The sequence below is a fragment of the Panthera onca genome, chromosome F1 (genome assembly GCF_046562875.1).
Source record: "Panthera onca isolate mPanOnc1 chromosome F1, mPanOnc1 haplotype 2, whole genome shotgun sequence".
Classification (NCBI taxonomy): Eukaryota; Metazoa; Chordata; class Mammalia; order Carnivora; family Felidae; genus Panthera; species Panthera onca.
In genome coordinates this window covers 27,170,314-27,194,588 of record NC_138355.1, presented here as the reverse complement: position 1 = coordinate 27,194,588, position 24,275 = coordinate 27,170,314, and the positions used below count along the sequence as shown (strand labels likewise).

The 24,275-nt window shown below is 40.5% G+C and overlaps 1 protein-coding gene across 3 annotated transcripts in view; it reads left to right on the top strand.

The window, feature by feature from the left end:
* RGL1 (ral guanine nucleotide dissociation stimulator like 1) overlaps positions 1-24,275 on the top strand; it is a 256,632-nt gene that overhangs the window by 148,910 nt on the left and 83,447 nt on the right. For all 3 annotated transcript variants that reach the window (XM_060643730.3, XM_060643729.3, XM_060643728.3), the window contains one exon: positions 21,193-21,401. In XM_060643730.3, coding sequence (XP_060499713.1) covers positions 21,193-21,401 — 209 coding nt within the window. The remainder of the gene's footprint in view (positions 1-21,192; positions 21,402-24,275) is intronic.

Sequence of the window (24,275 nt, the reverse complement as noted above, 5' to 3'; positions counted from 1 at the left end):
GTAGCATTCCATGTTACTGGCCTGGGGTCCGAATAAGATGGAAAGTTAGTTTGATATGATTTTTTTTTCTCGTGATTCATGTTTGCTCCTGGTGATCGTTGCTTACAGACCATCTGGGATATTGGCAACAATGGTTGGCAGGCAAAGCAGTCCATTGTTTTCAGTCTACCTTAATTTCTGTCCGAAAATTGTTACGTTTTCTTGTTGCCAGTCTTTAGACACTTTTATGATTCTGTGCTTCTGTGAAGATTCCATTCATCAATATCGTGATCATCTCCTGGTTTCTTTCAGAGTCCTTTCAGGTTATTTATCTGGCTCTGGAGACATGAAATTACTTAGAGGGCTAAGTGCTTTCATATTATCGCCTTCTCCATCTTGGGCTCTAGTTTCCTCTTTACTGTGCTGGTCCTACCCTTTCCAATTTGAAGATTATTTGCCTTGATAGTGAAGATAGAAGCATAAGGGGAGTGAAGTAGTTCTCTTTTCTCTGTTATCAGTTAACATAACCCATAACGCCCTTCCCCCCCCCCCCCCATCAGCAATGAGCCGCTCCCTTCCTCATTCTTGCTCCTAATACAGCTGAAAAAAGCTCTTTTACTTGACCTTGACATTTTCACAAGACTCAGTTCATTGGGATTGCTATCTTTCATGTAACCATGGTTTTTTATCTGTGCTACCCTAAGTATACAGCCTTAATCATGGGGCCTTCTTTCTACCACCAATAATTTGGAAGTCCTGTACAACCACCTTGATTTCTTTACTTGTTTGCTTTCTTTTATTTCATATCTGGAATATTGGTCCTACCTTTCTTGAATCCTCTTCCCTGTTAGAGAAGGTTTATACTAACTTTGAAAAAGCATTGTTTTCCTAATGCCTGGGCTAGATGTTGGACACATAGTCACTTTCTCCCAAGGTTTCTATCAATTCTGCAGCAATCCCTTTTCAGTAGCGATCACAAGTGTGTCTGTTTTTACTTCCTTCTATCAGCAGAGTAGTTACAAACCTAGAGGAAAGTATCACTAGCTGTGGTGCCTGCGTGCACAGTGAGGGGGTCAGGGGCGGGGGAGTCAAAGGTGGTCCTAAGAGAGCAGTCATGTCATTAGCAGAAACAGGGATTCTGGAAAGAAGAGCTTCTTTGTGGTGCTGGTGGGAAGGTGGGGCATGCTTATTTCAAGTTTAGACATGGCATGCTGGGGCCGTTTTCTGATTAGAAGAGATTCGGGATCAGAGGGGTGCGTTTGGGTACCATTCACATGTAGCTGAGTGAAGCAGTGAGAATGAAGAATAGAGAACATGGAATAAGGCTGAGCGCCAAGCTTACGTAATGTCACGCTCAGAAGGTAAGAAGGTGGAGAGTGGTTAGCGTAGGAGTCAGAAGAAGTGTTAGTTAGGTAAGGGGGAGAAACAGCTAGTAATTCATTATCGTAGGATACAGGGGAGACTAGAGTTTTAAGATGTTTAGAGGTTTATGTCTTCTAAAAAACAAGAGGAACACCCTCTTGCTTTTGGTTATTTCAGCTTTCCAGAGCATATGTAAAAACTGAAAGTTAATGAAAAAGTTCTTTGCGTAACTGAACTAGCTCTCACTCTTTAGGAAAGACCATCATTCTTAATACATACCATGTTAACTCCTAATCCTTTGCAAAGTTGACTATTTATATATAGTCATGATGAAGTTTTTTGTTTATAGTTGAATAGATGTAGCACATTTGAAAAGAGCGAGGCAGACACATTCATGATAATAACACTGGCAAGCCCAGTGGAAGGTTGTGTTCCCACATCACCTTTCAGTGAGGCCTTCTGTAACTATCCACTTAAATTGTACCCCCTCACCCTCCACCCCTGCCATGCACCCCTTCTTACCACTTAACAACTGCCTAGTATACCCTTTCATCTGTTATTGATTGATGGCCTCTCTCCTGCACTGGAATGCAAGTTCCATGCATTGGGTGTTGGTTTCCCCCCCCTGCTGTCTTCCCAGAGTCTAGAACAGCACCTAGCAGATAGAAGACACAAGACGTATTTGTTCAATAAATGAGGGTAAGAAAGTAAAGATGATTATATGTGCATGTGAACTTGAAAGCTGTAGGTATTTGGAATCATTAAGTTTGTCCTACTATGTCAGTGTCTCTAGGGACAGATACCATAGTCCCTTGCAACACTGGTGGCCTACTGAGCTATGAATGTAAGGTTAAATTATGCTCAGGATGTTCTGCTTCTGAAGGCAGAAAAATAACACATTTCAGAAACATTTCCATCAAATAAATAAAGATTTTTAAATAGTAGTGTTTAAAAGGTCCCTCAGCAGGAAAACAATTCCTTCTGTGTTGAACATTAAATTTCCCCATGTAGGATCACTATTAGGTGATTTAAATGTACGGTTGACCCTTGAGCAACACAGAGGTTAGGGGCACTGACCACCCACACAGTGAAAAATCTGTGTGTAACTTTTGACTCTCCCAACACTTAACTACTTATAGCCTACTGTTGACTGGAAGCCTTACTGATAACATAAACAGTTGATTACACATATTTCGTATGCCATCTGTATTGTATATTATATTCTTATAATAAAGTGAGCTAGAGAAGCAATCTTATTAAGAAAATCATAACCGTACTGTACTGTATTAATAAAAAAAATTCACATAGAAGTGGAAACCTGTGTTGTTCAAGGTTCAACTGTACTTTCTTAAAAATTTGATTTTCCCTTTTCCGCATTCACACCCTGAACAACTTCCTCCCAGATCCACTGGAAGTTAATGTTCGAGGTGGTGCCTTCTTCCTTCCTAGTCCCAGAGGCCTTAGTGAGATGTTGGGGCTACAGAGGAATAAGTGGTGGCTAAGCTTCCAAATGACCAAACTAGAAACTCTCCCCACTGGTTTTGCTTCCACACTGACCGCTGCTTTATTTTGTGACATTAGTGGCCTCGTTGTGCCTCTCATGCTTTTTTTGGCAAAATGCATCGGTATGTGCTTTGGATTGCTAGGTGCCCATCAGATCACATAAGTAGGTTTGAAAAGTGCTATTATTTCCTCCCCAGTTAAGACATAGCTGCAGAGCATAGCTCCTCAGTCCATGTCTCACCTGGCCGCTGTCCACACATTATACCCTCTTCCATAGTTGCCTTCTGGTCCTTGACGAAGCATTTTTTTTTTTTTTTTCTGATTCCCCTTTTCTGGCATTTATTTTGGACACAGTAACCATGCACACGATTTCCCTGGGTCAATCTAATTTAAGTTTTTTAACCTTAACAAGCTCTGGAAGCCACTGACCGAGGAGAGCTTTTCAGTGTGAAGGGGAAGCCCCCCCCCCCCCACTTTAATTAAAATGACAAGGCAGTATGACATTGTGGTAGGTATTCACACAGCTCTGCTTGTTACATAATATAATGGTCACCCACAGCCAGATACTTAACCCATCTCACATTCAGGACCATTGTGTCCTTTTACAGAGACAGTACCTCCTTTGTTTGTGCAAATAAGCAGCTAATGATTATTAGCTTAGCTATGAAGTTAAATCACATTCCTGGAAAGGGAAATGTTGCAGCTTTTTTTTTTTTCTTTTTCTTTTCTTTTTTTTTTTTTAATGGGAGAGGAGAATACATTTTTGAAAATCCAAACATACAGTTACTACTGGTGACATGAACATTACACCTCTTTGACAAGAGAGGTTTATATTTTGTTTGATTAGGACAGTTATATATAATCTCCCATAGTGATCACTCTGCTGGTAAAATGAAATCTAAATATTTGCCTTTCAATAGTTGTACTGACATGGAACAGCTGGGTCCTAATTTGCCTACACTGGTGTTCTTTCCCCTCCCAGTAACTCACAAGGGAATTTTGCCTTGCTTTTGAGTATAGGACCTGAGAGTCTGTGGGTCGTTCCTAGCACCTGGCATGGAGTAGGCTTCCCTGTTTGCCACAAGTGGACTGAGGAGTGCATGCGGGACCTTCAGGGAGCAGCTGGGGGCGGGGTCTTACCTAACCGAGCTGGCTGGCATTGCTCCTTCAGTGTGGCTTTGGAGTGTAGAGGTCTGGGCTTGACCCTGGCCTCTGTCAGCTACAAGTAATGCGACTGGATAAGTTACTTAGCCCCTTGAGCCTTAGTGCCCTCATCTTTAAATTGGGCTTGTTGTGGGGATCAAATGAGATTGTGTGTCTAAAAGAGCTTTGATACTGGAAAGGGCCACACAAACCAAAGGTAACAGTCTTCACAGTCCGGATTTTTCAAGTCAGAATTCAACTTGCATGGTAACACTGATTAATGTAGGTGTTCACCTGGTCTGAACTGCTTCGGTCAGGAACAATTCAAAGTCCGTGTATGCTTCTACTCTGAGTAAAACTAATATCAATCGATGACCATGGGAAGAGAATAAAATTGGTCCCTTGCTACAGGTAAGGAAGAAAGGGGGTTAGAGAGAAGAGTGGTAACACCAAAATTTTAGAAGAGGGAATTCTTGCCCAAGTAAAAGAGTATTTTACTCTAATCATGGTTTATTTCATTTAATGATCATCGGAATTCCTCTAGTATTGCTTCTGTGCCCCCCCCCTTTTTTTTCTGAGAGAGAGAGAGAGAGAGAGAGAGAGAGAGAGAGAATTTTAAGCAGGCTCTACGCCCAGCACAGAGCCTGACATGGGGCTTGATCTCACGACTGTCAGCTCACGACCTGAGCTGAAATCAAGAGTCAGACACTTAACTGACTGCACCACCCAGGCACCCCTGTTACTGTGCTTTTTAATCATTAATTTTTATTATAATAATCTGGGACTTACCACAGGTTCCCCAGTTGCAAGGGTTTGGATTTAATAGCTTGGAGGTTGGGCCCATGAATCTGCTTTTAAGAAGTACCCCAGGTGATTCTGGTGTAGGTGGAGCATGGCCCACATTTTGAGAAACTTGCCTTCGCCAGTAGTTTTCCAACTGAATCCATTTTTACTTCCCTGCAGTTCGTTTTTCATGGAGACCCATGCTCTATTTGATTATGGTATACTTACCACTTAAAACCTTTCAGTGACTTTCCACTGGTAATAAATAGGTTAAAGATCAAAATTCTTCTGGCTAAGCTTATCTCTTGCCACTCTCCTCTGGCTCACTCCCCTTTGACCACATGGACTTCTCTCTGCCCTTCTGATGTGCCCAGTTTCTTCCTGCTTCGTGTCATTTGCACATGCAGTTCCCTCACCTGAAATGTTGTCTCTCACCCTCTACTTGGTGACCCCCTAGTGATTATCCTGGTCTCTGGTTTCCTCAGTGAAACTTTCCCTGATCACCAACACAAAACCTGACCCTCTTCTCATGTGTTCTTTTACCATATTTTTTAGAAAGCAATGATCTTTACTTTCATTAGATAGCTAATTGATAAATTATGTGTTTAATATTTGTCTTTTCTGCTTGAATGGTGGCTCTGTGAGGCTATGAACCATGCCTGTGTTCATTTCTGTATCTGCAGTGTCTTATAATAGTACTATGAACATATTACAAACTCAAGTATTTTTGAAAGAATGAATGAAAATGGGATTTGTGGTCAAGAAGCACTTTCCTAGACCTGCAGTTAAGTTTAATGACTGAGGTAGCAAGTAGGCTTTGTTATCAAGTGGAATCCATCATCACTAGAGTTCTAGAATGAGATCTTAGAACACTTCTTTGTGTCAGTAATAAAAATTATTATAAATAGAGACCTCCAACAGTGGTCTTGGTGTTTAAGGCTTAGAGCCTGGCATGGGAGAAAGGAGAAGTTAAAAGACTTCAGATGAAATCTGTACTTACTTTACATGATGTCTTTCATGCAGGAAGCATTGGAAGCTTCTTAGTAGTACAACACCTGACAAATAAACTTTTCACAGTGTATTTACCCTCATATCACGTAGCTGGATGATGAGCTTGTGTGTTCATTTTCTCTGATACTCCCACTTGGAATTGTAAGAAATGAGGACAAGTGCATATTCCCACTCTCTGCTTTCAAAGCAAGTAATCGGCTCAACGGCTTTTACATCTGATAGAACAATGAAGGCAATGTCAGTCTCAGAGAATGATGAGAGATCCTTGTTACATGTAGTTTGATTCAGCATCTCAATCTTGATGAGAAAGGAAGGAATTCTGGAGAAAAAAACCATGACTTCAGTAATTTTTTAATTTTTTTTAAGTTTATTTATTTATTTTGAGAGAGAGAGAGAGAGAGAGAGAGATGGGGGAGGGACAGAGAGAGAGGGGTAGAAAGAAAGAATTCCAAGCAGGCTCTGCACGGTCAGCACAGAGCCTGATGTGGCACTCAAACTTACGACCATGAGATCATGACCTGAGCGGAAACCAAGAGTCAGATGCTTAACTGACTGAGCCACCCAGGCACACTGACTTCAGTAATTTTTAAAATCATGATGATCAAGTATGGAATTAATTGGGATTCACAAAAAAGCTCAGAAATATCATTTTGATAAATTCAGTTCTTACCTGCTATGACGAGAGCTTTGTTTACCTAAGATTTTTAGTTCAGAGGATAGAGTTTTATATTTTTCAGTACATCTAAGGAGTTGCCTAAGCCTTTAATTCAGATTTCTAAATAATTTGCAATTTAATTACATTAATTTGCTTTTCACTCATTCCTGCAGACATGTACTATTATTCATTGTTAGACCGAATTCTGTACCCCAGGGATATATTAGTGGACAAGACAGATAAGGGCTCTGCTGTTGTAGAGTTGATAGGCAGCAAACACATAAACAAGTCAGTGCTGTTAAGAAATGAACCTAGATCACGTGATCTGGCCTGGCAGAGGAAGATTTGTTGTGTGACACCAGGGGATGGTCCTGGGGTGGGGGTGAGGCGTTAGCTGAGGAGATGCTCCTGATCAGAGGAAGTGAATGAGGGGAAGGATCCCATGAGAAAGGCAGGCAGAAGGAGCAAATGCAAAGACCATTAAGTGTGAACGAATGTACCTATGTTTTGAGACCTGAAATACCTTGTGGCTGGGCCTAGAGAGGGAAGGAGATGGTTTTGGTGGTGAGGTCAAGGAGGTAGGCAGAAGGAGCCTCGTGGGCCCTGGTGGAAAAGGGCATATTACTCCAAGTGTTATGGGAAGCCACTGAGAGGTTTTTTTTTAATATAATTTATTGTCAAATTGGTTTCCATACAACACCCATTGCTCATCCCAACAGGTGCCCTCCTCAATGCCCATCACCCACTTTCCCCTCTCCCCCACCCCCCACCAACCCTCAGTTTGTTCTCAGTATTTAAGAGTCTCTTATGGTTTGCTTCCCTCCCTCTCTGTAATGTTTTTTCCCCCTTCCCCTCCCCCATGGTCTTCTGTTAAGTTGCTCAGGATCCACATATGAGTGAAAACATGGTATCTGTCTTTCTCTGCCTGACTTATTTCACTTAGCATAATACCCCCCAGTTCCATCCACGTTGCTACAAATGGCCAGATTTCATTCTTTCTCATTGCAAAGTAGTATTCCATTGTATATATAAACACATCTTCTTTATCCATTCATCAGTTGGTGGACATTTAGGCTCTTGCCATGATTTGGCTATTGTTGAAAGTGCTGCTATAAACATTGGGGTGCAAGTGCCCCTATACATCAGCCCTCCTGTAACCCTTGGGTAAATTCCTAGCAGTGCTATTACTGGGTCATAGGGTAGATCTATTTTTAATTTTTTGAGAAACCTTCACGCTGTTTTCCAGAGCAGCTACACCAGTTTGCATTCCCACCAGCAGTGCAAGAGGGTTCCCGTTTCTCCACATCCTCGCCAGCATCTATAGTCTCCTGATTTGTTCATTTTAGCCACTGAGAGGTTTTAAGAACAGGGGAGTGACATGATCTGATTTGTTTTCAAAAGGTCACCATGAATGTCGTAAGAACAATTTAAAAAGGCTTTTGCTTTAGCAGTCCAGCTAAGAGGTGATGATCAAACATTACATGCTTTTATAATATACATACAGACTTTTCTTGTTTATACGTACAGACTGTTTTATTTGACTGCATTTGGAATAATCAAGTAAAGCTTGTGTAGGGAACATAATGTTAGATTTGTTAGATAAAAAAATTCATTTCTATCTTAAAAACATTTAATACTCCTGAAGTGCTTATTGATGTGGTCATAGGCTAATTTCTGGAGATATAAATATAAATATGACTAGTCTTTGACCTTAAAGATTTCACAGTCTACTGGAGGATGCCTGTAAGTAAACAGATGCTGACAACATACTATAGAAAATGTGTGGCTAGTACAACTAAAATGGCCACAGGTGTTTCTATCTATGTCTCTTGGTGGACATATGCAATCATCTCTGTTGGGAACGTACCTAGGAATGGAATTGCTGAATCATAGGATAGGCATGTTTAGCTATAGTGAATACTTGGACTTTATCCTAAAAGTAGAATTTGTGCTTTCGAAAGAACATTTTGGCAAAACTAGAGGCAAGAGAGTGTGGTTCAGTGCCTGTTGCACTACACAGTTAAGAAGTGAGATCTGAATTAAGGCAGGACCGTGAAGAAGTAGCATAGAATAGGGAGCTATTTAGGAAATGGGACAGGTTGGATGTTGGAGTTGAGGGGAAGACAAGGTGAAGTGGGGGGGGGGGGCGGGGGTTGATTTGCAGTATTAACTAAGTCAGAGGCCAGAGAAGGGGTGAGATTTTAGAGGAATTAAACAGATTTCTTTTTGTACATGTTGAGTTAGAGTTCCTTATGGATGATCCAGAAGAAGACAAGTTAGAAAAATAGCAAGAACTCAAGTTGGAGTTGGGAGTAAATGTATTTGTGTTAGGGGAAACTGTGGGGATGCATGTGTGGGATGGCTAGAAAGAGGACATAGACTAAGAGGTTCAATGTTAGAAATGTATCCATATTGTTGGTAAGTGAAGGACAAGGGACCAGTGATCAGCCTGTAGTATCAAATGAGAGCCTCGAGGGAGATAAGATAAGAATTCTGGTGAGGTGTGACTCTGGGTCCAGACTACCTAGAATTGAGTCCTGGCTTTGGCCACTGTTTAGCTGTTTGCCCTGAGCCAAGTCACTTAGCCTTTCTCAGCCTCAGTTTTCTGTAAAATAGCTATAAAATGGGGATAATAAATTTATCTGCTTTGTGAGGTTATTATGGGATACATAAAAGTGCATAGAGTTATTGGTTGTGGTTGTTGAAAAGTGATGTTTGTAAACCAAAGGGGCAGAGAGTTCCAAGAGGGAATCAGTGGTGCGAGTTCTATAGGGATACCTCAGGAGGTGAGTGCCGAAGCGGTTCCGTAGGATTGACAGCCAGGCAGAAGAGTACTGAGGGCAGAAGTGAAATCTATAGGCTAGTCTTAATACCTTTCCTTCTTATAGGAAAGCCCACTGAGTTTCGTAATACAAACACATCAGAAAGATCCCATGGTTTTCTTGAAAGCATCTCAGGTCATTGACATGAGTGTTCATGGCTTGGTTTATTGTATAGTTCTTTTATCTCAAGCAGTTCAAAGCGTATCCCACATTTTTCTGAATCACCCTCTTAACGTCTAGGTAAGTTAAGGAAGGTAAAGGTGACATTCTTCCCAATTTACAGATGAGGACACTGAGACTAAGAGAAGTCACATGGCTTTGCCTAAGCTTATATTAATCAGCTTCTCCTTTATCCCATCAATAAAATTTACTCATCCCTGGGTTAGCATTGTCAAGCACAATATTTTTCACAGGGTAACCAAGGGATCTTCTGCATTTAGAATCACTTGGGATGCTGGCTAAAATGCAGATCCTTTGTCTTTATTCTGGGCTTACTGATCAGAATCTCTGGGACATGGGCTCACGAATCAGTGATTTTGCCAGCACTCCAGGTGATTCTTTTGAAACTGTTTAGTGTGTTCAAGGAAACAGAGCAATAAATCCCCGAGTGTACATTGTTTAGTGACATTTTTCACACACACAAAATCTTTAAGTATTTTACATTCAGAAACACAAACTACTATAACTAAAACTTTAGAACCTTTTCCCAACCTATTGTCTGATTTGTTACCTTTGTGAAATTGAGTAGTATCTTTGGGCCTGAAAGTAAAACTGATTTGACCTATGCGTTGGTGTAAATGAACTGGGCAATTTATTGGTACGTTACTGTAGCATTGCTGGGGGTGTCACAGAGAAGCTATGGCCAAGGACTCTATATATTACTTCAGTTTGGTCAATGGGTCCATCTGTGATTACTGTTTTAGTAAATGAAAGCCCATGTATGTGTGTGTGTGTGTGTGTGTGTGTGTGTGTGTGTGTATTATTGATTATAAAGAGTTGCTTTCTCTATAATCTGGGCTTCTGTTTGCATGTGATAATCAGCCATGTCTCTGTCTGGTATTTCTAGTGGGGCAGCATAAAACTCTCAGGATCCGGTAACTTGACAACTCTGATGCCAGGGAATGGACTCCATTAGAGCAAGCCCATAGCCAGTGAGTGATGGCTCAAAAACCACTTTTTTCCCCTTTGGTTGCGGAGGAGGTGGAGTTTTCTCTGTGAGTTGGCATCTTGTCTGTCTGGTTCTCTGTTTTTATCTATGGCTGCCAGCAGCTACATAGTAGGGACTCAGCAAATACTTGTTGAATGAATGAATCCTCTCAAGTTTATTTAGGAACTATGAAACACAACCAACTTAAAAAGAATTATTCTAGCCTACTGCTAGATAAATAGAAGGCACTGACAAGTACTTGATGATTAATCGAATGGGAACTAGGAACATAATCTAGTTCTGTGGGATTTTCCCTCCTTCTCTTGACTCTTGGGGTTGCAAGAGGTTTTTTTCCCCCACCGGTTCTGAAATTCTCACTCTGAGGCCCCTACTATTTACCTGGCATTATCTCATAAAAAATACACACTAGTCTTAAGTTCTGTACATCTCTTTGCTTCCAAGCCATGAAGTGAAAAATTTCGCATTTATATTTTATAATCTCCACTGTTAGGTTTTTAAAGAATACAGTCCCTTATTTCCTTCATAGATTCCCTTAGCACCTCACTTAGGTTCTTTGCACGATGGAAGTGCTTTTAATACTGTTTCTACTGACTTGATTTCAAGAGTGGGTCATGAGCGATGGGAATGATGAGCATATTTTTTTTTTTTTAAACAATTCTAAGTAGACTGCAGTAAGGTGGAGACAGCTACTTGATCCTTCTTTTTTTTAATGTTTATTTATTTTTGAGACAGAGAGAGGCAGAGCATGAACAGGGGAGGGGCAGAGAGAGAGGGAGACACAGAATCTGAAACAGGCTCCAGGCTCTGAGCTGTCAGCACAGAGCCCGACGCGGGGCTCGAACTCACGGACCGTGAGATCATGACCTGAGCCGAAGTCAGACGCTTAACCGACCGAGCCACCCAGGCGCCCCGATGAGCATATTATTAAGAAGACAAATATTTTCTTTGCAACTGACACACCTGTCTTTTTACATATATTTTTGACACGTTAAATCTATCAAACAAAATGGTTACTCTTTCAGTTTCTGTTCGTTTGGAGAAATTGGATCAGTGTTCTTGCCAGCTATCAGTGCTTTCTACGCTCTGCCTTCTTTATTTTTACTGAGTGTCAGCATTTACAAACCTGCCACTTTGGCTGTATCCTACAGTCAATCATATTGCCATTCTACTTGCGTTTTCCTTTCTCTCTAAAGATACAAGGAAATGATCTCTTGACTAGAGAGGTTTATAAACCTAGCAGTTAGGCAAATTAATTAATAATCTGGAAATCAGAGGAGAACGTCAGTGTTCCCCGTGGGTTCTTAGGCTGTCTTATCCAGCAGCTTCTCATACAGGTTACTGACATTGTTTTCCTGGCTCCTTTTGAGCCCTTGGGGGAAGTCATTTGTCCTTCTTAGGCTCAATTTACTCATCTAAGAAACTGTAACAATGAGGGGGATTTTTGTTTTCCTCCAGAGAGGGTGTTTAGCACTAAACCAACGTTTTCCCCCATAGTGCTTATTAAAGGTTTCAGTCCGTGTCAGGAGGTAAGAGGCATAATACCATAGAGCATTTGATGCAGTCAGTCCTAACTTTTGGTGAAAGTTACTGGGGTAGGGGAAAAAATTGAAAAGAGGATTTTAGTATAACACACAATATCTTCGTTTCTTTTATCTGTAGGATCCTGAATAGTTCTTGCAACTGTGCAACATGCCTTCAGATCTGTTATCTAATTTTGTCTCTTTCTTACAACAATCCTATGAAGTATGGAGATTCTGGGCTATTGAATTGTAATAGTCTTGGGTATACAAATCGGGGTTTGAATACCCACTATTGTGTTGCTTTGTGTTTTAACACAACACACTGTAATAGAAAGACAGGGCTGGTTTTATACCCTGACTCTCTCACATTAGGCTAATGGGCTGGGTAACTTTGGGCCAAATCCCTCACTTCTCCAAACCTCAGGTTCCTACAGTAAAGTGAGAATAATTCGTACCAGAAGATTTTTGTAAAGATTGAGCATCTGCCCCATAACTGCTCAGTAAATACCTATTAACCCTCTCTTCTCTTCCTTTTCATTTAGGGCATGAGGATGGTTTTCTTAGAATTGATTTACAGATTATGAAGAGTAAAATCTACTGAGAAAAAAAAAGCCAGTTTATTTCAGTATATCTTTCGGAGAGATGTACTCAAGATAAACTAAATTGTTCTTCATACCTCACCCTAGATTGGATCACCTGATAAGTAGGCTTGAAAGATACCTGCTTGCTCTGTAGATAGCCATTTCTACAAGCCCATGACCTAGGAATATTACTTGTGTCAAATGCAGCTCTGAGGACTAGAGTATTTGCCAGAGGCTCTATGTTCCAGAGCTTTGCGGGAACTGTAAAGTTAAATTTTACATTTGAATTTATAAGTCCACATAGACTTTAAAGATTTAGTTTTGGAGGGGAAAAGAAGCATGTTAGACAGTCATTACTTGAATTCTGAAATCCAGGGGAATAGTGATTTACTGGCATTTTGATAATGGGGCTTTGATTTTTATGCTTTATCATTATAAAGGGGGCAATAATAGTGGGAGCAAAATGTTTACTTGGCTTAAAACTGAACTAATCCCATAAGAAGGTGGGGGAGGGTCAGAGATTCCTTAATGTGGTATGGAGAAGAAGAATCAAACTAAGTTTGGAAACTCAGGCAATTGGCACCCCCTGCCATCCACCCCCTCCGCAGGCCCCAAGGATTGGTGAAGGAACCCTTTAAATCTCAGAAGGAGATAAAGCCCCATGGAACTGTCTGTGGGATTTATGGTGGGCTGGGAAAGCTTCTGGGCTGTGGGGAAGCTTTTCCATTCATAGCAGGCTTCATTCATAGACAATATTAGGTCACGTGGAAGCTCATACCCTCTACTGACCTTTTCAGACAGAGGTTGGCTGGGCTGCTCAAAAACAGAATGAGTTCCAGAATGCCAGAGCACCTGTCAACCTGTGACCTCAGGATGTGAAGACCTTGGGCATTTGGGGCTCTGAACAAGAGGCAAAGGAGGAAGTTATAAATTTTGCAAGTTTATTCTGGATACTAAACTCTGTGTGATGATTTGTTATTTGGTAAATACAGCAGACACTCTTTTAGTTCAGACTTCTCTCACCTTATGCAGCTCTAAGTCCCTGAACTTCTCAAAATAACATGTGATTTCTGTATTTCATAGAGTAGATGACCAAGACATGGAGGCTTGAATTTATTGTCCTAGGCTCATAGTGGCTTAGTCTCAGAAATGGGGCTGGAGCCCAGGTTAATTCATAACATCTCAGTCATCAGCATTCTGTTTCAGGCAGAAAAATAGCACATACAAGTGAAAGTATTTTATTTGGAAAACGTAGCAAACTCCCTGACATCCACCCAATTTTTGGATCTGCCTCCATAAAGACTTTGGAATCCTTCAAAGAGGACCAGAATGTCAGAAATAGGGATCTGTGTCAGGGAAGGTGGAGTCTGTTATGGGTTAACATTGGACCAAGCAGATTCACAGCCAGGAGGGCTACTGTCTTTAGGAGATGGAAAACACAACTTCCTGTTTCCCCCAGGAGAGTTCCTGGACTCTGAAGGGGTGATCTAAGGAACCCTGCTGGGACAGGATGGTGGAGGAGCTGGGATTTCGGTGTGATAAAACAACAGCCTTTGTTATTACAGTTCTCTTAGCATTTTCCTGAGGATGAAGGGTACTCGTCATAGAAACCTGACCACATTCGAACATGCGGCTTCAAGTCAAGTCAGCTCTTGGGGATCTTATCAGAGGTGTTTAGAACATGTTTGTTTGTCAAGCACATGCTTCTCTACCTCTTCTCTTTTCACATGTCTACCTTTTCCTTAGTTCAGAGGCAGTATTTCTATCTCCTTTGAGATCAGAGGTCACAATGACAGCACAAATGCCTTAACTGGATGGGAACACAGAAAGAGAAAAATGTTCAACCAGAATGAAGGTGTCTCCTGAATTTACCATTGACATAATCGGAGAGGGACTCCTGGGCAGCGGTATGCTGAATAAATCAGCTCTCCAGAACAAAAGCCCTAATTTGTGTGCAACCAGTCCGTTTCTATGGTGTAAATATTTCCACCATGACTGAACTCACAATACCAACGTGGTGTCATTGGACGTAGAATTGAGGAGGAGTGTGCACAATTGGCTCTTGCAAGTTGAACATGCTTGTTCTGGCAGGCGCTCACTGGACCTTGTATGTTTGCATCATTAGGTGGAAGGTTATGTTGGCATGTGTATAAACCTGACAGCGGAGGTTTCTTCTGAGTTCTCACCCCAGAGATGCTACCAAAGACCAAGTGGCGTGCCAGTTTGTCACTGGGCAGATGCTTCTTCTAGTGCTTTGGCTCCTTTGCTCCTGGAACCTTCTTAATTTTGGTACTCTTCCAGATGCCATTCTCAGCCCTCTATTCTTCCTGTTCCACACAGCCTGCCTGGGAGAGGAAAGCCACTTTACTTGATGTAATGTCTACATACTTCCATCTTAGGTTCCTCTCCCCAACTTTTAGATTTGTAACTGCCTGTTGGACTGTAATATTGGAAAATCCCGAAGACACTTCAACTTCTACATTTCTCTCTCTCTCTCTTTTTTTAAGTTTATTTCTTTATTTTGACAGAGGAAGGGGCAGAGAGAGAGGGAGAGAGTGAATGAGTGAATCCCAAGAAGGCTCTGCATCATCAGCATGGGGCTCAATCTCACCACCGTGAGATCATGACCTGAGCCAAACTCAAGACTCAGACACGTTCAACCAACTGAGCCACCCAGGCACCCCTCAAGTTCTACATTTGTAAATTGGAATTCCGTACCTCTGCCCCACGAAAATCTGACTTCGCTTCCTCAACTTTCTTTCCTATAGGTGGCATGATTATCGTTCCAGTCATTCACACTAAAACTCACGTAAATGTTCCAGATTCTTTTTCAGATCTTCATCCTCTGCATCCAGCTCTTCGCCAAGTCTTGACAATTCCTGAGTATTCCCTAAATATGTCCCTCCACCCAGCACTTTCTCTATTCTTATCGTCGTTACACAAGTTAAGGCCCTTACCATTGCTCATCTGGAGTATTAACAACTTTCTCACTGATTTTCTCAACTTTAAACTTCCCATCACATGTTTCCTCCACACTGTGAATTCTTGGACCATGCTTAAAACTGTAGGAAATGGACTCTAAGCTTTTTAGGATTTGACCTGAGTCCTCCATGATCAGGTAGCTCCTTGCTGACTCTCTGGCCAACCTGTCCATTCCTTTTGCCATGTTGCTCCCGTAGCCATGTTCCCTCCCATCACACCTCTTTTTTTTTTTTTTTTTTTTTTTTTAATTTTTTAATGTTTATTTCTTTTTGAGGGGGGGGGCAGAGAGAGGGGAGGAGCAGAGAGAGAGGGAGACACAGAATCGGAAGCAGGCTCTAGGCTCTGAGCTGCCAGCACGGAGCTCGATGCAGGGCTCGAACCCACGAGCCATGAGATCATGACCTGAGCCGAAGTCGGATACTTAACTGACTGAGCCACCCAGGTGCCCTGCCACACCTCTTTTCTTTTATTTTTAAAAATTTTTATGTTTATTTATTTTTGAGAGAGAGACAGAGTGTGCGCGGGGGAGGAGCAGAGAGAGGGGAAGTCACAGAATCTGAAGCAGGCTCCAGGCTCTGAACTGTCAGCACAGAGCCCGATGAGGGACTCGAACTCATGAGCCATGAGATCATGACTGAGCCGAAGTTGGACGCTCAGCCGACTGAGCCACCCAGACGCCCACACCTCTTTTCTTAATGTCTTTGTTTGTGCTGGTGTCTCTGTCTGCTGTGTCCTCCCCACCGTTGTTAACTCATAACTTAAAACCCGGTGTTGGAATCCCCTATTTAGGATGCCTTTTTTGATGCCATCTGTATGTTGGGTCCCTCCTGGTTCTTCCATGGTATCTGCCTATCTATCTCTCCTTTTTTGTTTTGGGGGTTGTTTTTTTTCCCCCTCATTTCACATCATAATGGTTTCTTTGTGTCTGTTTCCTCCACTAGACCCAGTAACCTGGGTGTCAGAACCACATACTATTTACCTTTATGTCTCTACTATCTTATACAGTGCCTGACACACAGTACTGTTAGTTAATGTGTGGCCAAATAAATAAAAGAGAGATCCATGCTATACTCTTTGTATGCATTTAACATCGTGCTACCAAATAAAGATAAAAATACAGTGTGCCAGGTTAAGTTTAAAATTCACATAAACAACAAATAATGTTTCGGTATGAATAGGTCCTAAATATTACACGGGACATACTTATGCCCCCCAAGTTATTTTGTTATTCATTATTTACCTGAAATTAAAATTTAAGCATCCTGGCAAACTTAACCTAGAAAAAAATTGAGTTCATACCTGAAAGTTCACACAGTGCAGAAGCTCACACTCAACTTGACATCACCTGCCCAGAAGCTCACACTGAAGTTGACATCACTTGCCCTAGGGTTTTGTACACGGTGCTTTGCATCTCTCCATGCCTTATGTGTAAAGAGCTCACAATACTCAGATGCACTGGCCTTGCCATACAGTCTGCCATGTGCCATAACATACACACATGCGTTTGTTTCCTCTGCGTGGTAAGAACATTTCATCTATACGTATCCGGGCAACAATACAGACAGATGCAGAGCTCTTTCGTGCATCCCGTCATGGCCTTTCCTGACCTATGGTGGTTTCTTGTTGCTGGATGGTAGGTTTTTTGAAACCAGGAGTATAGCACACCTTCCAAAGGCTATAAAATCTTAGATGTGGGTTTTAGATTTTGTCAGAGAGTTATGACTAGAAAACTACTCACTGTTTACATTTCTGCTCAGGCCAGGATGCCTGAGAGCTGACGTTCTGAAGGTTGAGCATGGCTTGGACAAAGACGTCATACTGTCTCTAGTCTAACGACCTTGTGGACGTAGCATGTCCCCTGTTAAAGTATCAGATGACTGATGTATTATTTTGATGGAAGGAAATTTTTTTTTTCAAGTTAGAAACACTGAAGCTGTTAACAGTTTATGTTTTGGAAGGCGAAAGAGTGTATTTCTCCGTGACTGGCAACAGAATTGAAATATGGCACATTTCATCTCTCATCCCTCATGCCAGAATTAATAATTATGGAAATTCCTCAGCTAGGACAGTTGGGCAGAGTTGTAGATATTTACCCCATAGGAGTCAGGCATGTTCTCTCAGGAAAAGCTGACTTTTAATGGCAGAGAGATTGCCCCTCCACCCCACTCCAAAATCCTGAAACATTTTTGTGGCCTCGGTATCATGATCTTGTCAGTAAGACGATGGTCTCTGATTAAATCCAGATTGAGCTGTTTCCTGTTAGCGTGCTAACCCAGAGGGCAGGCTCAGCCCTCCGTGTATTGCTCTCTGAGTCTGGGTTATTAAACACTTGTCTGCCGAGGCTCGGTCCCTGACTCCCTCACTTTTCTTTTAAACTAGGATTCAAAGGTATTGAGATATTACACACAGAAGAGATCCTAAACTCTTAAAAGGGTCCTATGGCTGTCGAGTATATTGCTGCAAAAAAATTTGCTAAACTAAAATTTAGCAAATTTTCCTCTAGTCTGACCATAAGGCAGAGTTATGTTTTCTGTTTCACTTTTATATAATTTTATTTCAAAATAATTCCAGTAACAAGCAGATAATTTCCAAATTTTTGTGTCACAAAGAAACACTCCACTTGAGTGTTGGTAAATTAGAACTCGTCTTCAAAATCTTCCCTCTGTTCTAGCAAGTTGATATTAGGGTGCTTAGCAAATGTGCAGAAAATGGCATTAAGCAAGTGTTCTGACACCTTAACGTGCCTTGTTAATTTTTTTGTGAGAATGATTCTAGGCACCAGAGCAATTCCTGTGCTTCATTTTATATTGTCACTCATGCTTACTCATTGCACTTAGTGAATAATATTTTTCTTTTTTTTTTTAAATGTTTATTTATTTTTGAAAGAGAGCAAATGAGTGGGGGAGGGTGGACACAGAATCCAAAGCAGGCTCCAGCTCTGAGCTGTCAGCACAGAGCTCAACGCAGGGCTCGAACTCACAAACCACGGGATCATGACCTGAGCTGAAGTCGGATGCTTAACTGACTGAGCCACCGACGTGCCCCAATAATTTTTAAAATCTAAATAAGTCAAAGTATTTTATTAGCTATTCTGTTAGCTCAAACACGGTTCTTCCTAATGTACAGATGCAAACACTGAGGGACAAAAACTGTTATTGGGGAGGTATGGGGATCAGGCAAGCATATTGAGAGTTTTTTCCAGAGGAAAAGGAGGACCAAAAGGAAGCGACTGGGTTAATGAGTAACAGGATTCCATTCCCAAGGGAGAGCCTTGGCTTCCTGCCAACTCTGCTTTCTGGCAGGAAAGGGGACCCACTTCATCAGGCCCTTTGACAAACATTTTTCTCTGTGTGTGAAATTTTGGCTACATCGGTGCTCAGGGAAAAATCAGTTCTTTTAAAGAGCTTTTACTTTCCATAAGAAAATATGTAAAGTGGAATTTGCATTGTGAGTAAAAGGAGAATCCTCAAATTACAAAATTGTTTGGTAAGGGAACATTGTCACAAGGTGAGGAAGCTTGATTTAGAACTAGAGCTTGAATATCCCTGGAGAATGAGAAGCCATTCCTTTCATTATTGTTAACGTTTGACACTGAAGCATATTTTTTAAGCTGCTTTTTAATATTACCAGGCTGATCATTTGTTTGGGACCAGATCTTTTGAGTAAAACATAGAAAAAACATCCCTACATTTTGGTATTAAGAAAGACGTCAAAGGGATATGTAGATGTTTGAAGATAAAAATTAACATTGTATTTTATAAGGTCTTTTTTTTTTTTTAGTGAAAAGTGGCAAAAGTGAATTATGGTTTAAACACATCGCAGTGACTTACTAAGCTAACATTTTCCAAAGTATGTTCATCCTGATGATCTGCAAGATGCTGGGAGAGTAAAGGGACTCCATTTGGAAGGATCATGTATCATGATCGTGTATCCCTCTCTTAGAGTTTCATAACATGTTAGCATATTGAAGACTTTAAGAAATTCTGTAGTAAAGACATGTATTTGACCTTGTTTTGCTCTGTAGTTCCCAAACTTGACCACAGGACCTTTTGTTTCAGAACTAGTGTTTTACCAACACCCGCGTAGGGCAGCACTGCAGCACTGTACTAACTGGTAAAACAAGTAATTAGACTTTGAAACCATATATCCTTTTCATTTATTGTTTCAGCTTAAAGTGAATTGACACTCCCGGGAGGATAGGTGGATACTATTAGGCCTATTTTAAAACTACATATACAGTGATAAAGAACAGTTATCAGGCCGTGATTGGAGTCAACGGGCAGAAGAGGTCTGCAGAAACATTTGGTATTTTGCCCAAACCAGATCCCTCCCTTAGTAAAGTGAAAGTATCCTTCGAGAATGAAATAAAGAAATAAAGTCATGCACTGTGGAAGCCTGAGTCTTAATGTTAAGTCCTGTTAGCAGTTAGACATAATGACATTAAGCTATTCTAACCCTTTTCTAAAAGCGATCGCCACCATTTTGGTCTTACTGGAAGCAATCTTGCCAGCTAATTTCCTTCCAGTGGTTTAACATCTGGCAGGCCAGGTGAAGAGAAAGCAAACATGCTACTTAGCACTGTGTCGTCATTTAGAGATTCAGTTCCCTCTTCTTTGCTCCTCTTCCTCAATTTTCACATGTCTGGTTATTTCAATTGAGGAAAAGCTGACATACAACAATTCAAACTTCCAATTCACAAAACCTGCCTGGCTATTGTTTGCATTACTGACAATGATTATTTGCTTTAGAAAAGGATCCTCTCAGTAGGTCATCTTCATGCTTATGAAGGACAAGTTAAGCTGAAAATTGCATCTTTGTATCATTTGTTAGGTGCAGATTTATTGTAGGATGTAAGGCACACCCCTGTTTTTCTTCATACTCAGTGTTCAAGCTTTACATATCTTTATCAATAGTCAGTTCTTATGTTTTGTGCAGTTGTACCTGCCAATATTATTTGCAATTTCATTCTCACGTGATGGCTACTTCTCATGAGCACATGTCTTTTCTTGTTCGTTGCAAGTCTCCAGAAATCAGAGATCATACACCCATCCACCCTTCCCATTACTCCCCAGAGGTTAGCCCGGGCCGCTTGGTATAAGCCACTTCTTGGTCAGTTACGTTGATTGCTGATGATACTGAATCAGGAAGGATATTGCTTCTTGTGGACTGAAGAACACCGGATCATGGTCAGATCTCCGTAGATATCTGAATATACTCCTGATTTTTCAGCCTAGCGGTATGATGTCAACCGGCTCATACAAATCCTAAAAATTTAACAATCAGCTCTCCAAAGCCAGTAGGAGTCTGCTCCACCACTGTAGGAGCTGTCTTTAAGAATGAGTTTGACAACTTACCATGGAACAGTACAAAGGGGATGATTGATAACTTTTGCTAAACTTGATCCTGGGGTCATGGAAAACATTCTTGATAAAATAGGCCAGCAACCTAATTCTTTATAGGGGATTAAGTAGAGGCAGGTGTAAGCACTATGAAATAAAGCAGCATGAATATCATCACCACCTCCTCACTCTACTACACCCATGGGTGAGAGGATTGTTTTACGTGGCTTGAGGGGAATTAAGAGCACGGAAAACACGATAGTCTATGCTTCCACTGGTCCACTGATTGTGGTTTTCCTTTAGGGAGCATTTCGCCTGATCATAATCATGAATTTCTTGTACAGGTTGAAGGGGACCAGCTGCCTCCAGGACACACAGTCAGTCAATATGAGACCTGTAAGATCAGGACCATAAAAGCTGGCACCTTGGAGAAGCTTGTGGAGAACCTGCTGACGGCGTTTGGGGACAATGACTTCACCTATATCAGCATCTTTCTGTCAACATACAGAGGCTTTGCCTCCACCAAAGAGGTGCTGGAGCTGCTGCTGGACAGGTAAGAATCCAAAGGAGTTTGAGAGATGACAGAAACGTGAGAAAGGCCTTGTGCAGGGTGAAGACCTGAGTTTCAGACTCACCTGCACTTGGTATGCTGAGAGGGATGTGTGAGGAAGGACCCACTGGAAGAAACAGACTTTGGAACAGGTGGCACAAAGACTTTTCAAGAGCCACATTAGGGTTTATTTCTGGTAGATATACCTTAGAAGAATCTATAGAAAACTCTATGAAATATTTGGGAGTACCTGCCATAAATGTATACTCCGTTGTGTATAGATTGCAATTACTGTTTGCCCCCCTAAAATTTTCTCCATATTTTAATAGTTCTATATTATTCTAGTAAATAAGCAATTGACTAGGAATCTTACTGAGTTGTTGGGAGAATTAAATATGCTAATATGTGTGAAGTATGGAGCTCAGTATTAGATCCATAGGAAGAATCTAATGGATGGCAGCTTCAATATAATGATGATGATAATATTATTAGCAATCACAATGCAGTGACTGCTCTCTGAATATTATCCTCGGTTTATGTTGTTAGGTCATATGTTACAGATAGCAGAGCAGTGTATATTATATTTTACACATCAATAATTCTGTTTCCCCTCCTTGGTCTTGCCTTATTTATAATTAAACTTGACCTTTTAATAAATTGTTATTAAATTGACTTGATACTGGGAGGAAGAAAAACCATCAGCCAAACAATTGTTTTAGAGACATGAGAATTGCCATTTTATATCCTTATATTTTTGGAGTTTCCTGCATAAGAAAGGAAATGAGATAGGCTTTTTTTGTTGGAGTAGTTGAATACTGACTTTTAACTAGGTTTTTAAAAAATTTTGAAGTGTTATGTGCCCATAGAAGGGTATAAAAAGAAACATTCATGTTTTCTCATATTGCTACATTTCCCCAAATATCTTTTATTAGGCTTTTAAAAAATTGTAGAACTGGGAAGAAGAAAATTGGACCATAATCTAATTAGGCAGATAACACATATTAACATTTTAAAAATAGAAGTATCCGTGTATATAGAGAAAAGTTCAAACAATTCAGAAAATTATAAAAAGTAAACATTTTTCATTCCTCCTGGGTAATCACTGTAAACCATTCCTTTTGTATTCTTCCCCAAATTTTCTGGGCTTATATACATGTACATAAATACACATTTATATAAATATATATCATATTTATTCATATATGATATTTATCAAAAATATATTTTTATATGACATAAATAGAATCATAGTACAGTCTGTTCTGCAACTTTGGTTTTTTACTTACCTGTTTTGGAGATTTTTTTATTCATTAAGAGGATTAACATACGTGAAAGGCTTAGAACAGTGGCTGGCATATTGAAAGCTCAAGAAATGTAAGTTATTGTCATTTCAAAATCACATATAGATGTATTTACCATATTCTTTTTGGTGGCTTTAGTAGTATTTATTGAGTAGATTATTCTATGGGTGGACAGTTAAGCTCACTCCAGTTTTTTAATTTGTTTTTAAAATTTTTATGTATTAAAATGTTTTTAATGTTTATTTTTGAGAGAGAGAAAGAGCAGGGGGAGGAGTGCAGAGAGAGAGGGAGACACAGAATCTGAAGAAGGCTTCAGGCTCTGAGCTGTCAGCACAGAGCCTGATGTGGGGCTTGAACTCATGAGCCCTGAGATCACATGACATGAGCTGAAGCCAGATGCTTAACCGACTGAGCCACCTGGGTGCCCCTGTTTTTAAAATGTTTAAACAATGCTGCAAAGAGTATCTTTGAATATAAACCTTCCAAGTACTTGTGTGAGAATTCTGTAGGATCATTTCATAGAAGAGTGGTGGATAGGACAAAATATATAAATATTTTAAAATGTCAAAGATATTGGGGCACCTGGGTGGCTCAGTCGGTTAAGCGTCCGACTTCGGCTCAGGTCATGATCTCACAGTTCATGGGTTTGAGCCCCGCGTCGGGCTCCGTGCTGACAGCTCAGCGCCTGGAGCCTTCTTCGGATTCTGTGTCTCCCTCTCTCTCTGTCCCTCCCCTACTCACCTCTGTCTCTCTGTCTCAAAAATAAATAAACATTAAAAAAATAAAATAAAATGTGAAAGATATTGCTAAATTGTCCTTCAGAAAGTTGCACCAACCACATTTCTGTTCACAGAGAATGAGCGGCCTGTTCCCTTGCTTTCCCCACACCCTTGTGACCTGTGAATATTTTCACCTCTGCCATTGAAACCACCTCTACTGTCGTCTGTCCATTGAAAAGTAGCTTATTGTTTTTTTAAGTTTCTTACATTTGTGAGTGAGGTTTAGCATCTTTAAAACATTTACTGGGCTTTTGTGCTTTTCTGTTTACATCTTTTCATATCCTTTACTTCTTTTTATTTGGGACTCTTATTATCTACTTACAACTGTTTAATATTATGACATTATTTTTTTGTTTATCATGTGTTGAAAATATTTTTCCTAGTTTGTCCCTTGGTTTAAAAGTTGTTCATTAATATTTTTCATGAAGACATTTAAAATAATTTTTATGTGGTCATCTCTATCAGTCTTAAATAAGGCCTCTAATAATAAAATTCTATTCCAATGTGCTTACGATTATTGATAACAGTGGGTTTTTCTCAAGGTATTTTCCTCATAGATGCAATGTAGAGTGAAATCATCTAGACCAACGTTTATTCATATGTTCATATTCAGGAACATTGAAAAATGCCTATCCTTTATCATACATTGATCTGGGTCTCATAACTCTGGACTTCAGCATAGATAAGAAGTTCTGTAGTTTTTTTGTATGGGCTTTAAATGTTAAGCTCTTAAAAATGTTAAGCCTGGAGTATAAACTTGTGGGATTAGTAAGTCATTTCTTTCATAGTTTGTTTGC